The following is a 16,771-nucleotide window of genomic DNA, read 5'->3' as shown; positions in this document are numbered from 1 at the left end:
ACCATTCAGTGCACTAACCGACCATTTTTGCTTTTGTCTTTTCAACTTAATCGTAGAAAAAGGAAAGAGTTGAGAAATATCTTGCCAGTCTTTTATTTCATAAAGAAACAAAATCAGCCAAAATTGAGTAAAAAAATTCTGCTTGAAGCAAGTCTGCAAATACGTTGAAATATTAATTTTGCTGGAATTAACCATATAATATTTTATACAGTTTTGCTCGTGTTTCCAAGGACACCATAAGGCTGATTATTTTTTTTGTAGACTATGACTAATATTATATTAAAATGAGATTGGAAAAAGAAAGAAAGAAATAATAATTTTACCAAGACATTAAAAGAAAGAGATGCGATGAAATTGGCAACAATAGTCAAATTTGACTAATAGCCATTATAATACCAAACGAACAACAACAACAAGTTATTCTTTCCATATATGCAAAATACTAGTCGCTGATATTAGTCATTACCCCGGAACCGGAAAACTGACGAAACACTCTTTTGACCCTGTCTGGAATCGTCCATTCTATTAAGGGGATGTTTTAAAAACCTTTTCATTACGACGATACCTAAATTGATTTAAAACTTTGTCAACAAAGTTATTAAGATAATTTATGAATTTGTATGGATTGAAAAAATAGAATACTTTACAGTGAAATAATTTTAAATTATTCAGAATATCATAAAGTGTATGTTTGCGTCTATTGAAAAAAATATCCTAGGATTGAATCTAGTAATCCGTTCTACGTCATCAATATTACACGACGACTTCTGAAACGTTACGGAAAAATGGCTGGTGGTCCCACAAAATCCGATATTCAGACAATTTTCAAACGTCTACGATCGATTCCAACAAACAAAGTAAGTATTTCTGAACTGTAACCACCTTATAATGAATTATCAGTAATTTTTCTGCCCTAAATTTAATGGATTTACCATAAGAAATCGTAGCATATTCTCCGTCGTTCATGTCCAGTTCGTTATGTGTGGTGTCAGTGTGATTGTGATTGTGTATGCTTGCATGGCAAAGCCGGGCGTAGCTAGTCGCATACGCGCTGGTGCAGTGCGGTGTGAAGATGTCGATGTCGCTGAAAAAATTACTGAGAAATATGGAAATCAAAATTGAAAAGAGCATTCGGTTTCATTCTGAAAAAAAGCAATTCTTGTTCTAGTTTTGGTAATTAAATAACTGACATTTTCCTACTATGTAACTGTGCTAATTTAGTTAGGCCTACACTTGCATACATTGTGAAATTATGAATGAATTAGTCTAGAATCTATGTTTGTAAAAGTTGTATTTTATTTATGTTTGTTGATCACATGATAGAAGGCTGCCTGTGGTAGATCTAGACCTATAATAATGTTTCAGTTTGTTTCGGCTAACTGGCTAAGAATATGGAAAATACTTTGCTTCTATGTTTAATATGTACAAAAAAAGAATTGGAGTTTTGAGAAATAAAATCAATCATTCAATTTCAATGAATACAAACAAAAAGTCATTAAAACATAAATTTATTGACAATTTTTGACATTGTCATTGACATTGTTGTGCACTCTTAAAGTGAAACTTATATTATTTGATGTGCTAAAACAGGTTTTAAAAAAGTCAATACACTGTCACAATTGTCAATTCTGAGTGTGAGGTGGCAATTTGATGTGTTGCCCTAGAAATGTTTTGGCTGTTTTTTTCTTTCTTTTTTTCTTCAGCAATGCCAGAATTTAGAAACATGTCATGAAATGGCTTGAATTTGATTCAATAATTGGCAGGGCCGGGGATTAGGGTTAGGCTGAATGAATTATTTGGCGATTTATGAAATACATTGTATGTTATTGACTTTTCTTTCTCCTCCTGCAACACACTTTTAATTTTTAAATTATTCAATAATTGAACAAAAAAATGTGGCAATATGTTGCCTGCATGGCATGGTAGAGCTTTGCTTTATACCTTGCACAACCGCCTGTTCCTGATGACAATGAAGTTACACACAATATACATGATTAAAATGTTCACCTCTGAAGAGAGTTAACGATGTTGATAATGGCGGAAAACACAAGTATTGATTTATGAAAAAGGCTGATTTTGCATTGCCAATTCGATGCTGAAATTGCAACAATAGCGAATATTGTAAAAAGGCCCACATGCTAAATTCAGTGAACTCCCAACGTGCTTATGTACACAAAACATAAAAATAAAGAAGAAAATCAGTATTTCTCTATAGAATACGATGGTTATCAACTTTTCGCTTTTGTCAATAGGTCATGGAAAGATAGTGACTTTTTATCGTTATAAGAGGTAACTTTTGTTTTGTGTCCTTTCTAGATATGCTTTGACTGCAATTCCAAAAACCCAACATGGGCTAGTGTTACGTATGGTGTATTCCTCTGTATAGACTGTTCAGCAACGCATAGATCACTTGGTGTTCATTTAACATTTATCAGGTAAGAAACAGTTCTTGAAATTAAAAGTAAATGTGTTTGATAATAGAAATAAAAATTTATCGGGTAGGAAAAGGTCTTTCCACTTGAATCAAATGTGTTTGTAGATGGAAAGGTATAGTCTAGGCAATTTTAGATTATAAGATACATGTTTATGAATTAGGCTTGAGTCGGTACGGTCGATCACACCGGGACCCGACCGTTGCCGTCGGGTCCCGGTTTCGTTTTTTGAGAACCGACGCTCCGAAAAAAATAACGAAATATGTAAGAAATTGCAGTTTTGCACACCACTAAAATCAATCCACCTTAAAACTTAAGTATTTAATTGTTACCAATCATATTCTAGCTCATCCTGAATCAATCCGAACTGCTGATATAAATATGGGTTGCAACTTGCAAGGCAGTTCGCCCCATGGGGTTGTTGTTGCCAGCTGCTAGCTAGCTACTGTACTGGCCGGGTCTCTAGCTCTCGGCAGGATTAATAAATCAGGTTGAAAGAAACATTAATGTTTGAATAATAAAACGGCTTTCTAAAAAGTACTTCTTTTCAACATACCGATCGAATAATTTTTAAAAGACAAAATAGATATTTTTTCTTTGATTTTGAACACCGCATGCTTCTTTTAAAAGCTGAAAATTACTTGGTAATCACAAGAAGTTTCGATACGGATAGCTGTTGCAAGGCAAGTTCAGACTAGTCTCGGAAAAATGCGCAGTGCTCCACGTTAGCTGTAATGCGTGCCAGAACGAACCCAAACTAAGACGTGATCGTAACTGAGAAAAAAATCATTAAAAACTACGAGAGCACAATTGGAAAGACAACTACTCAAAATTATCGTAAGCAGATACATATAACTTGGAGGAAGAAAACAATAGTTATCCAAGAAAAGCCACATAAATAGTGATATTTAAGGAGTTACTATAGGTACAATCATTATCGGAAGGGCCTGCTGCAATATCCGAATTACACGTGTTTAAATTGAACACGAGGCTATACGAGGCAAATACCGCCCTCTACGGTAAAAAGCAGTATAACAAAGGATTCGAGTATTTGCAGCAGGCCCCTTGCGATAAAAATGTACCTAGTTACTCCTCGATTATCACAATTTCTGTGGCATTTCTTGGGCGATTATTGAATTCTTTGTCCAGGTTATCTATCTGATTATGGTAATTTTGAGCAGTAGTTGTCTTTCCAATTGTGCTCTCGTAGTTTTTAATGATTTTTTTCTCAGTTACGATCACGTCTTTGTTTGGGTTCATTCTGGCACGCATTACAGCTAATTACGAGGAGCACTGCGCATTTTTCCGAGACTAGTCGGAACTTGCTTTGCAACAGCTATCCGTATCAAAACTCTTGATTACCAAGTAATTTTCAGCTTTTAAAAAAAAGCATGCGATGTTTAAAATAAGAGATAAATATTTATTTTGTCTTTAAAATATATATGATCGGTATACTGTACAGAAGAAATTTTTAGAAAGCCGTTTTATTATTCTAACATTCATATTTTTTTACCAGATTTATTCAACCTGCATAAATCAAAATGGCGGCTCGAATGTTGTCTTTCTATTTCTGCCCAAGTTTTTTTACTTTTAGAGGTACGAAAATGGCACTAAACATCGCCAATCATGGATGAAAATAATGTCAAATGGAAGAATATACCGATCTGAGCCGAGGTATGCATGAGTTGATTTATTTGATTGATAGAAAAGGTCACTTTTAAGGGACATACTGATTTTATGCGCTTTTTATAAAGGCAAGTGACAAATCCTGCGAGCTGATTTCGGGACACCGGGTCCCGATCGGTACAAGGCCGTCGGGACCCGGTTTATGAAAATCCCGACATGACTCAGGCCTATTATGAATAACTGGTAGAATTGTAAGATGAGGGTTAATTAGTTTGAACTCAATCTTTGTACATGTATCACTTTCTCTCTTGGTTTGTATGTGGATAATTCCATACATTAGGGACCCACCTTGTGACATTTTTGGTGTCCCACTTTCATAACCCACACATATTTGTGGCTCTGAGTAAAGACTTGAATAGTGGACTATGATTGTTAAGTGATTCTAGGTAAGAGGATGCAATATTATGCTTGGAAATCACTTTACAATCTGGTTTTGAGTTGGTTTTACGTTGTGACTGAGGTAGTAGCGTTTCTTTATCTTTTCTTCTTTCTCCAGATCAACTCAATTAGATACATCATGGACATGGGCTCAGTTACGTGCAATGCAAGTTGGAGGCAACGCAAATGCAGTAAGTGGTTTGTAGTTTTAATCCATAGCGGTTTGGTGTCCGTCGCCTTTTAGTGATTCAGTTTTTACATTCTCTTGATTCCGACTATGAATTACACTTAATACATGAGCAAAAAGAGCAAAAGTCACTGAAAATTGATTCAGTACACATTTTTTATTTGTCGATTTGTGTCGTAAACTGTAAGAGTGAAAGATAAGAATAATCAATGCCAATTTGAAGATCCAAAACTGATTCATTTAGACACTATTTTCTGACACACATTGGTCTTGTAGCTTCCGTAAACACCTCTTATGTATTTTCTTCTGTTATGTGATCATATTATGCTTATTTGTCTTTGCACACTTCTTTACACTTCTTTGTTATGTATAATTCTGCTGTGACAACTGACATGATCTTTGTTAATATTGTTCAGTCAAGGGAAAAAATAATTTCTGTTGAATGACAGAATAATCAATAAATTCAATACTTAGGAAATTGTGAACTGCTGAAGATTCACCCATATGGTTAAAGGCCCCTGTGTGATCAAGGCCTACATGTACATGTGTCCTTCATGTCATTTTACCCTTTTTGGGAATAAGTTGGCTTTTAGAATTAGTCATTTTTTAATCATTCTTTTTCTTCCTCTGAACAATTACTGAGGCCCAAATTCATGAGGCAGGTTTATACATTTAGACTATGGATTAAATATTCATATGGAAGTATTGGCATTGCATTAAACAAGAGGCCATGAATGCAGCACTCTCATAGAGGATTAAAACATGGTCTGATATCAATGCCAAAGAGGTTGCTTTTCATTATATGGGGCCTGTCACCACGAAATGAGTCCAGTTGGTCAAAAATTTTATTCCTGTTTTTAAGTATTATATGAATCTACATTAAGTAAGCTTTAAATTAAGGGGTCACACATTAAAATTGATAAATTATATCCAGAAATATGAACAAAACCTAATTGGACTTTATAAACAATGGGATTACCCAGTTTTGAGATAATTAGGTGTAAAGTTAATGATGCGTAACATAGCCTATATTATTTGCCAAAAAATGTTAGAAGGAGATATTTCTGTGACCTACATGTAAGCTCTGGGGACATAAACTACAAGACATTAATAAGTCGATTTTTTGAAAAAATCTTAAATGTGGTAGGTGGGTCAATTTTCAGTACATATACACTATACATCGCTATTACTACGATTGAGCCTAATGCGACACTGGACTCATTTCGTGGTGACTGGCCCCATATGTGAGCATAATCAGTTTAACAATATATTACGAGCCAGAGCAATATAACACTGAGTTCCTATAGGAAATCTATTTATTCAGATGGTCATATCTCAGCCAATACTTAAAGAGAAGGTTGAGTTCTGGGAAGAGGTGAAAAATAATTTGTGAGCATAATCATTCTTATTATGCAAGTGTGGAAGAACATCAGATAAGACATGTTCCCTGAAAAGCATGGCTCTGCAAATGCCTTCATATTCTAAATATGTCATGTAACATCGTAAAACTCGGGGGTAGGATTTTTACGCCACGTGTTCGTGTAGTCCCATATACATCTTTCTGTGTACAGTGTTTGTAACTTTACCAAGACTAAGCCAAATTTCTTATCATTTTGATGATTCCAGAACCTTGCAATACACACAAATTCTTATATGCTAGATGACCAACCTTTTCTGGTCGATTCCACACCGTTTCTTTCACAATGCAATCGCATGACCAGAACTCAACTCCATCTTTAACATATTCAATTGGTTTTCGACATTTGAACATTATTTTTGATGCTCTTTTGGAAAATGAAGAAAAAATTGAGAAATTCCAAAAATAGATTTTTATGATGTCACAGCATCGGTACTCTTCTTATTTTTTCATATAGATTGCTAGAAGTTGTTACAAAGTTGCTTGCATGGCTGTATGCACTGAATACGTTCTCTACATGTATGCGTTACATTTATTCTGTTGTCTGGCTCGACTGGCTGTAACACTCAAGTCGCTATGAATTATGAATATTCATCACAAGTACATTATTATATGCATATTCATGACACATGGCTCATTTCTCTGCCTTTTATAGGTCGCTTACTTCAGACAGCACGGAGCATCCACCAATGATGCTCAAGCCAAGTACAATAGCAGAGCTGCCACACTATATAAGTCAAAGATCAAGGAACTAGTTGCAGCCGCCATCAGAAAATATGGCACAGAGGTAAGAATCATGTTCATGTGTATCCACTAAAGCCTTGCTCACATGTGCTGCTTGCGAACTGTTATTTTAAAGCCCCACTGCACTACTTATAGCTACTTGCACCCTCTATATAGCAAACAATGCCTAATCGGTGCCTGTTGGTCCCCCATGATCCCCCATGATCCCCTTTTTCTTATGTTAATTGAGGGCTGATTTGATGAGATTACCACCTGTCAGTGACCTTGCAGGGAGGTCTAATCCCCCCTGGCCAAACTAGTGCAGACGGGTTTTAAAGCAAGCTGTGCTTCACATGTGTGTATTGTATTACACACAGTCACACACACACACAGAAAGGTAAGTAGGCGCATAGAACCTTGTTGCTCACAGCTACCTTTCTCATCCCCACTTTCCACTCATTTTAGTGACACAAAATGGCGGTTTATGCACCATATGTGAAGGAACCTTGAATATCCACTTTAAGGTTGACCCTAGTTGTAGATCTATGCATGAGACATGAATAATTCATGTCGTAGGTGCTTTCTTCCGCACAGGTGCTCAATACAGTTGGGGGATAAACAATGTTGTACATAAGCATGAAGCGTTCAAAGTAGGAAATATGAATTGTATGTTTTAGAATCTCAAGGGTGAGTCCAAGGAAATTGGTCATTTTGTGTTTCATGTGACATTCAGGGCATGATAAATATTGAAACTATTCTGTCCCTTTATATTTGGTCAGGGACCTATTTCACAAAGCCTTATTTCAATGACAAATGACAAAAGTCAGTGACAAATCTGCTGATAACCAATCAGAAGCAAGGATTTCAATAGCTTATAACAAAAACTGTCATTTGTCACTGATGACAAGTTTTGTGAAATGGGGCACTGATCATATCTATCAGTTCAATCAGCTCATGGCAATCATCTGGGCCTGCCTTAGAAACAGTTGCGATTAACCGTAACTTATTTGCGATTGATATCAATTGCAACTATGTATGTCGTAATTAACCTCCTTTTCTTGGCATCTCTGAACTCTCCCCATGTTTATGAGATGAATGCAACCAGGAGGAAGATTAAAAATGATGAACCTTCGGTGTCAGGGTTCTTATGCCCTGGTCCCATCCTCTAGCATCATTACAGGGCTCTCTTTATAGAAAAAAAAAATTATGTCCGTAAGATGTTAGGGGTGTGCAAACTTGCAATTGGTTAGAGGACTTGCTGTTGATTCCGATCAATCGCAATTCTTAATAAGACAGGGCCTAGATGTATTATGCTATGGTTAGAAATGTTTAGGAAAAAATCCCTTGGATGTGCCCGTAAATAACCATAACTATGCATGAATCCTTCCGCTCAAAGAATATATTAACCCTAAATAGTCGCTTTTGTAATTAAAACATGATTATTGCATGAAGCTGCTACCAGTAATATTTTTAAAGCGATTTTTTTTCGAAAGAATGAGATTCCCCTAAAGCGGGAGAGCTCGCCTGCCTCATGCTTGCTTGCTTTCTGTTAAGTTTGTTCTGGTGCTCTGACAATTCTCGCTGCCGCAATTAGGGTACTTGGCATGTACCGTACATGTATGTCTCTGGTCATACAGTAATATGGCTTGCCAACGGGTGGTGATATTCATAGTTCTGCCTGGCAGGACTTATTGTTTGAATGCACTGAGTGCTACGGTTGCCAAAGCTAAAGCAGGGTTAATAATACCCAAAGTCCTTTGGAATCGCATAGAGACTTAGTGGTAATGTGATATGCGCTGTACACAGGGAAAAAGTTACTTTAAAAATTTCGGGGGCTACTTTTCAACCTTGCTTGCATGAAAATAACACTCTTTAATTTGTTTTGCATTGAACTCTATGCAACATTTTGGGGCTCTTTTATGACTTTCGGGGGCTCTTTGGGGCATTTCGGGGGCTAAGTCGCCCCGAGCCCCCATGTATTTTTCCCCTGGCTGTACAACAACGGCATATTATCTAAATGAATATAGGCAGGAATCAGAGATCAGGGTCAAGCCATGACCTGCTAAATCTTTTATTTTGTAGATGAATGATAGATCAAAGAAAGATGATTTGTGGAAATGGGTAAGTATGCAATGATATTCAATTGGACTGTGTCATCAGTAGTAATTGAAATGGTATTGCATCTACTGCTGGGGCTACTCTATACAGTATATGATAAAAGGCTTGTTCAGATACGAAGAGTTAAAGATAAACTTTAGTACTGGTAATGCGATTGCATTGTGAAAGAAAAGGTGTGGAAAGGATCAGAAACAGTTGATCATGTAGCATGTAAGTATTGGTGTGCACTGCAAGGTTCTGGAGTCATCAAAATCATAATAAATTTGACCGAGTCTTGGTAAAGTAACAAGCACTCACATAGAAAGCTATATATGGGACAACACACATGGTGTCGGGCTAGTACTACCTTGATTTCCTTGTCTTTCTATGCTCATTACTCGGCCAGTATACATTATCTTCCAAAATTGTTTGGCACATGTTATTTATTTGTAATCTTCAACATTCAGTGTAAGTTTCATTTGATTCTGTGAGAATTTTTTTTTTTTTTTTTACCAGTACTGGAGTTTATCTTTAAATCGTGGCAGGTTTATTATCAATGTGTACAAATAAATGGCAACTGTACACAACAAAGGTCCTACGCATTTCCATTGAGCTCTGTGTTTGTAGATACAATAACATCATTTTGATTTTTTTTAAAGAGAAAAAAGCGCAGCAGTTTACAGCATCATATCTGAACAAGGTCGCTGTATTATCCTTCCTATACATGGGCTTTGTAAGTGCGCTTTATCTGGGGTGATGAGGTGTTCATACATGCTTTTATTTCTTGGCCTACCTACATGTAGATGTGGTTAGTGCTTGGTCATTAGCTTTTCACATGATTGCTGTGGCAGGTATCACATATGTCATTTTTTTTCTCTCAACGAAATGCTAATTTGAATTCAACGCATACAGCTGGAACCCCAGTCATGGTGCAACACTTACCAAACCGACTCCAGTGCCCTTAAATTTCTTTGGCAAATTTGCTCTTAGCTACAGTAATCAAATGCCACAATTTTAGTAGTTTATAACAGTTACTGTAACTTGTTATTGCTGACAAGTTTTATGAAACAGGGCCTGGACCTTCTGTAGCCTGAACAAAAAATCACATTATCCAGAATGGCCTGGGGTTTGTCGATGAGTTATCTGTCTGCTTGGAGTCGGTGTGGCTTTGCGACAAGGGTATAAGATAAGGAATTAATCAAGTGGCTCGAGCTATGAGATTACTCTTGGCAATACCTCAAGAGTTGTAATCTTGCTGGTGGCTCTATGTTGCCTCCAAGCTGTATGCTTTGGTGAAAGTGCATGCACATGTACAAGCTCACTGTGAAATATGTTGCAGTCTTCTTTCTTTTATACTTCGGTCAAACCACCAAACTGAATCACAATTCACTCCAAACCAACTGATTCTTGCCCATTCAGGGTAATGTTATATTTTGATTGGTCTGTTAACAGTTGGTCAGGTGGCGGTCTCTGCGGCGTCACTTGGAGCTTATATACCGTATTTGCCGGCGATAAGGCCGCACCGCCGCATAGGGTGCACCCCCAACTTTGACATTTCAAAGGGGGGAAAAAAAAAAAAAAAAGGAAAAAAAAAAACAAACAGATAAAACAAAATAATCATAATTTTCTTGAAAACACTATTTTTTTTTTAACAAACTGATACCAAATTCATTCATATTCTTATAATTTACCGGAAGTTTAGCTAAAAAAGTGATCGCAGGCAGATTTGGTGTCCGATGATATACCCCTACCACAATGTACGGCGTAATGCGAAACTGCATGAAATGGAAAAACAAAATGGCGACTTCGGATGGATTTTCGCGGCAGCTCCGTTAGACTGTCCCTTCCTTTACCTTTGTAATGCATTGGCACAAACTTAGATCAAGATCTATCGGCAAATGTTGTGTTAGGACGTTTATTTTCGTCTTCATGTCAACAATGCAAGATAAAATTGTCGGTAAGATGTTTGGAAATGTCCTTTTCCATAGTGGTACTGTTATTTTACCGTTTTTAGTCCCATACGTGCAAATTTGTGTTGGTTTTGACTTTTTTTTTTTTTTTTTTTTTTACTCTTTCATCGTAAAGGCCGCACGCCAACTTTTTGATATTTTCTCTTCCAAAAAAAACTGCGGCCTTTACGCCGGCAAATACGGTAGTGAATGATTTCAAGTTGGGTGTTTAGGGCTGGTTTTAGTATTTAATAAACACTAACACCAGCCCTAAACACCAAAATGGAAAGCAGCAGGTGATAAGGCTTGGACCTCTGAATACTGTCAACTTCCGGTAGCTAGTGTTATCAATTTTGCAAAATTGTCGTCTGCTGAACCTACCTTTGTGGCTGGTGTTGATATTTAATGGACAAATGTCCTATTCACTAACACTAGCCCCTAGGGATTAAGCAAATGTTGATTTCCAGTTCGTTGTTAGTGTTGTACCGCACAACAGTCAACGCACGGACGACGCTAAATAATTGTCTGATGATCAAATAAAAAATTTGTGAAACAGGTCCTTTACTATGTGATTTATACATACTTCTGTGTAAAATTAGTTGTTGTATAAGACCAGAGAAATAAGTGAATTATTCTGTGCTTTTCATGACATCTTTACTTTTGATGTACTATTTTTACGTCATCGTCATGAAATCAAGTCTGTGTGGCGATGTCACAGTGCCACAGTGCCACGGTGGTGTTAAGCTATTGATATTGATATCGGTATCGGGCTCTTAATTTCATCATTAAATTTTTAGCTCGATTTAAGAGCTCTTGACTGCTCTAAACACTAACACAAACACCCAACCTGAAATCACTCAATGCCTCCAACCAGTCAAACCCAGGGCTTTAAATGATCGGTTTTGCAATGAGATTGTCTTCAAGACAAAATGTGTTAAAACAAGAACTTTTACTAACCATCTGTCAAGGTATATCATTTTTCTCTAACAGGGTACCGTAGTGTTCTGCATTACCGTATGAAAATACTACCAGCTGCGATGAAAACCAATCAAATTTATTTAACTTGGTGGCTTTGAAGCTACTAGAAATTATATACCGCACATCAAGATTCTAGGCCTCTGATTTGTCAGAATTGCAGGCGTGAAATTAACTTCTGACTGTTTGGCATTATATCAAAACATATTGATGGCACATAGTATTCAAATGCACCCACGCAATAGCTGTGCATGAAGTCATTAATGGATGCAAGCACACACACTTCTTTTAAACCAGTAAATTCCCTACCTTTTAAGAATCCATAAGCATGAATGCTGAATTTTCAGGTCAAGATTAAAAGTAAAGCTCCTCCGTGATCTTGACAGTTTCAAGATCATGTTTCGTTATAGTTTTAACCGCGCCCCTCAAAGCAGTCATAATTTCTGTATAGTATAATCCTGTATGCAGCAACATACATGTAGAGCCATAACTTGCATCATTGCGGGTATAAGAGGATAGAAAACATACATTATAGGTGTTACATAAAGGTTTCCTGCTGAACATGAGACGAGAAGGAAATGAAATCAAATTTCTGATATTGTAGATATTGGGACATGCAGCAGACATCGAATATAAAAATCGATGTTGTGTGATTTTTGTGGATTTCTGCGCTTGGTCTGTGAAAAGTACACTGGCCTTAAAGTGACTCGGTAACATTGTTGAAGGTTGATGAAAAAAATGCAAGTTTTGTATGAAATGTTACTTATTATATACTTTCTACCGTACTAACCTTTTAACATGCAAAAAATCCTGAAAAATTCTGTAACCACAAAGATATTTATGGTTTTCTTTGAAGGGTCACTGTGCGACACCCGCTAACGATAAATTCTCCCAATTGTTGTTTCCATGAAAATAAGTCATAAGACAGGCTATATTTCAACACTTAAATGTCTGGAATGGTATATAGAGCCAATTCATTGCTTTGTGTCTGTGACGATTTACATTCACCTAGAATGTAATTAAATTGTTTTGATATAGTTGGCTGAATTAAGGAAATTATCAGATCAGTTTTCCCAAATTTTGTCATTAATAATGGTCTGTTTCACTCACACGTTCAGATTGTCTTTACTTTTACATCTAGTATTGAAGTCACTACCTTAGCACCATTTTCTCTCATCTGAACAATGTTACAAAGTCCCTTTAAAGGGATCCGGTAACTTTGTCTTAGATCCTTTAGAAATAATCCTTGATTTAGCTCATGCTGCAATGATAATTATAAACCTTTAGGTCAGTCAGGAACTCCATGACTTTTACAAGCCGATCGCCTGTCTGATTATCAAGATATTAATGATTGGAATTACAAGTTTTCATAACACTACAGTTTGTTGGGAAAAACGAGTATGGTAAAACCGGTCACTCAAGATTTTAAACTTTTTTGAGGCACTTCTTGATCATTTTGAAGCGCGATTTTTTTAGGGCTTCAATATTACACCATATCAAAGACACTGGGAACATGTACATGTAGGACCATGTATCTCAGATTTAACATTGGTAAACGATCCCTTTAAGCCTCGATATATTCATTTTTAATTTTTGTTGCCATTTTGAAGTTGGCATGATCATGACCCTGTGTATTGTCTTTTGTTTTTGTTTATAATTAGCTTCATCTGGAGGACTTTGTGCAGTCACCTCAACAGAAGGAAGTAGACTTCTTCGAGGAACACGTCGATGCGCCCTCTAACATCACACCAATCCCTGCAGAAACAAGCAACGGCACGTTAACTAGCGCTCAAGAATTGGTCCAAAAAGTTCCAGTACCGTCGGCTTCGCCCAAACCAGGTGAGATAGTGCTTCCTACTTTCATGGAATGATTACCCTGTGTATAGTTACCACCTACATGTGTACTAAATATGTATTTCAGAACCTGTCTAGGGCAGTGAAAAGTATGCACTGGAGCTCTAATGATCTGTAAAAGAACTCTCGTAAAAGTAACAATATAAAACTTAGATATCACTTTGAGATTAGTTACAGCCAGTCTTACTTTATTCTACATATATTCTTTTGTCATGATTGTGTAGAATTTGCAATGTTTTGTTTGTTATATATTTGTAAAAATGCAACAGAAAATGAAAATCAAACAGACATAAATAAATCAAATCAAATCAAATAAATGTTTTGCTGTACCCTTCACAGCTGTAGAAGAACCTGCAGGAGCACCTAACGTGGAAGCAGCCCTCAGTACGTCGCCCTCTCAGGTCAAGGTGGAGCCAAGGAAACCCACCATCGGACAGAGGAAACCAGCAAGTGCAAAGAAAGGGGTAAGCATTAACTACCAGGGGGGCGTTTCACAAAACTTGTCATCAGTGACAAATACCGTGTTTGTTATAAGCTACTGAAATCCCTGCTTCTGATTGGTTATCAGCAGATTTGTCACTGATTTTAGTAATTTGTCATTGAAAAAATGCTTTGTGAAACCGGTCCCTGCAGTCAGTCTGTCAGAGTTCTTGCTGCTGGACATCATTTATATTTGATGTCTATGATGTGATGATGAAGGTGATCGTGGTAATGATGATAATGGGGGTGATGATGATTATGATTTCAACACTGATAATGCTGATGATAACGATGATGATGATTAGTGTGCTTTATGATGACAATGTCAAGGATAATGATGACCTAATGAGGGCGATGGTGATGACAGTGGTGATGATGATGGTAATGATAGTTACATTGATGATGGTGATGATGATGGTGATGATGATGATGATGATGATGGTAATAATGATAGTGATGATGATGATGATGATGATGGTGATAATGATGATGATGGTAATAATGATAGTGATGATGATGATGATAACAGGGAAAAAACATACTTTAACAATTTTGGGGGCTACTTTTCAAACTTGCTTGCATGAAAATAACACTCTTTATTTTGTTTTGCATTGAACTCTATGCAATTTTGGGGGGCTCTTTTATGACTTTCGGGAGCTCTTTTTGGCATTTTGGGGGCTAATTTGCCCTGAGCCCCCGTGTATTTTTTTCCCTGGATGATAATCATGATTGTGATATGATAGTGATGATGATGATGTTGACTTTATTGAATTTGATGATTACTGTCACTTCGATGGTAAGCGCTTTATAAGCACCGTTTTTATTATTATTATTTATATTATGATAATAACATTACCTTATCATTTTCGATCTTCCGTCCCATCAGCTTGGAGTGAAGAAGAGCAAAGGTCTTGGAGCCCAGAAGGTGAAGGCAAACTTTGATGACATTGAATCGCAGGCCTTGCAGCAGGATAAGATGAGGGAAGAGAGCGCAAAGATGATGGAGCTTCAGAAGACCAAGACAAAAGAGGACGAGGAAGCAAGGACGTGAGTCTACTTTTGCATTTTGTTTGCCCTCCATTAGGCCTATAAAAAAAAAAATTAGGTGCCAAAACATGGATCAGTCTTTTATAAAACCTTTTTCTCCCTTTATTTCTCAGTTTTGAATGCTTAAATATTTGTTTTCTCTAAAAAATGGTTTTAAAAAATTATTTTAAAAAAATAAAAAAATTTAAAAGCCGACCATAGATTTCAAGATTTTTGGGTCGGTCACAAAGGGCACTACAACATCTTTATTTTTAGGCCTTATTGTCATTATTAGGTTATTCCAACAAACTTTAAATTTTCTTGACAGACTCTGTAAAGGATCTAATTCCCTCCTCCCCCAAAGAACTTTCATATTCATTAGAATAGACCACTTTATAGTTAGCACATGGTTCAGATGACCCCAAATATCCATAGATCTTTTAAACATATATAAATCCCACTTTGTGCCTTTTGGAATAATCACAGCTAAAGTCATGGAGGTGATTCTTTGCTTGCCCTCTTGAAAGGATTTCTTCCACCTGTGTTCAATAGAATGTATCACAGGTACATGCATGAATAATGATTACATAACTTTTGTGAGCATGTATCCAGAAATAGTCTCAGTGGGTTTTACAATTTTGTACAAGTGACCTTTATCCGCGCATGCACAAATTGTATATACGTACTGGTCTATTGGAACCTCCTCCTCCCCAATTCCAAATAAGAGAGATATTTCAAAACTTAATAATATGACTTTGAGATAAAAGACATTTCATGTCAAGGCCTGCAGGTACTGTTGTATTGATACACACCCATTAGCATCGTATTTCACCCTAAAAGTTTTTTATTTCATCAGAAAATATTAAATCCTCTTCCTATCCCAATCTAACACCTCAATCAGGAAAAATGATCCAGGAATAATAAAGTTCTGTTTGTTTAAAGTAATGTTCCACATAGATAATAATGAGCTATATCTCCTTTTTGTTTGTTTGATGTTTTTAGGGCATCCATGCGTCTTGCATACAAGGACATGTCAGTAGAGATGAAGAAACAAGAAGATAAACTGAAGAAAGAGGATCCCCACAAAGCTAAACAGATGGAACGTCTTGGAATGGGGTATGCTGGTAGAGGGTGAGTTTCTTATTAATCACTTCCTTGCTCTCTTCCTCCCTTCATCCTTCACCTTTCTGCTTATCCTTTCTTCCTTTTATTCTTCTGCTCACTTCTTAAATGTGTGGAGTTACATAACTAGAAGAGGGTTAGTTTCTTATCTTTCAATTTCTTGCTCTCTATCTCCCTTTCATCTTTCCTATTATCCTTTCTTCCTTCTATCCTTCCTCTCACTTCTTGATTGTTTGGAGTATGATAACTAGTAGAGGGTAATTTAGGGACACTGATTTTCCGCGATCACGGAAAACGGACGGAATTCACGGAATTGACCATTTGAAACGGAAAATGCAATTTCGAACGGAAAATCGCGGAAAACCCCTTTTATCTCAAAACTTTTCATTTTTCAAGAAGAAAATCGTAAAACTTACACTATTTTTGTGACTCGTTATGCAGTAAA

At 36.6% G+C, this 16,771-nt stretch overlaps 1 protein-coding gene and 1 non-coding gene across 3 annotated transcripts in view; both read left to right on the top strand.

The window, feature by feature from the left end:
• The first annotated feature begins 741 nt into the window (after positions 1–741).
• The window catches only part of LOC752571 (ADP-ribosylation factor GTPase-activating protein 2), a 28,927-nt gene continuing 12,897 nt past the window's right edge, over positions 742–16,771 (top strand). For both annotated transcript variants that reach the window (XR_004064475.1, XM_030987799.1), the window contains exons 1-8: positions 742–857; positions 2,317–2,435; positions 4,615–4,687; positions 6,756–6,887; positions 13,506–13,683; positions 14,038–14,162; positions 15,065–15,225; positions 16,207–16,335. Coding sequence is in view for 1 of the 2 variants with exons in the window: in XM_030987799.1 (XP_030843659.1) it covers positions 786–857; positions 2,317–2,435; positions 4,615–4,687; positions 6,756–6,887; positions 13,506–13,683; positions 14,038–14,162; positions 15,065–15,225; positions 16,207–16,335 (989 nt within the window). In the remaining variant the exon portion in view is untranslated. The remainder of the gene's footprint in view (positions 858–2,316; positions 2,436–4,614; positions 4,688–6,755; positions 6,888–13,505; positions 13,684–14,037; positions 14,163–15,064; positions 15,226–16,206; positions 16,336–16,771) is intronic.
• On the top strand, positions 7,872–8,005 carry LOC115925200. Its single transcript, XR_004064596.1, has one exon. It is a non-coding gene; the product is annotated as a small nucleolar RNA SNORA57 (small nucleolar RNA).

This window comes from Strongylocentrotus purpuratus, unplaced genomic scaffold (assembly GCF_000002235.5).
Source record: "Strongylocentrotus purpuratus isolate Spur 01 unplaced genomic scaffold, Spur_5.0 spur5_scaffold_17, whole genome shotgun sequence".
NCBI lineage: Eukaryota > Metazoa > Echinodermata > Echinoidea > Camarodonta > Strongylocentrotidae > Strongylocentrotus > Strongylocentrotus purpuratus.
Note: the sequence above shows the minus strand (reverse complement) of the source record. Positions and strands in the feature narration are given on the sequence as shown.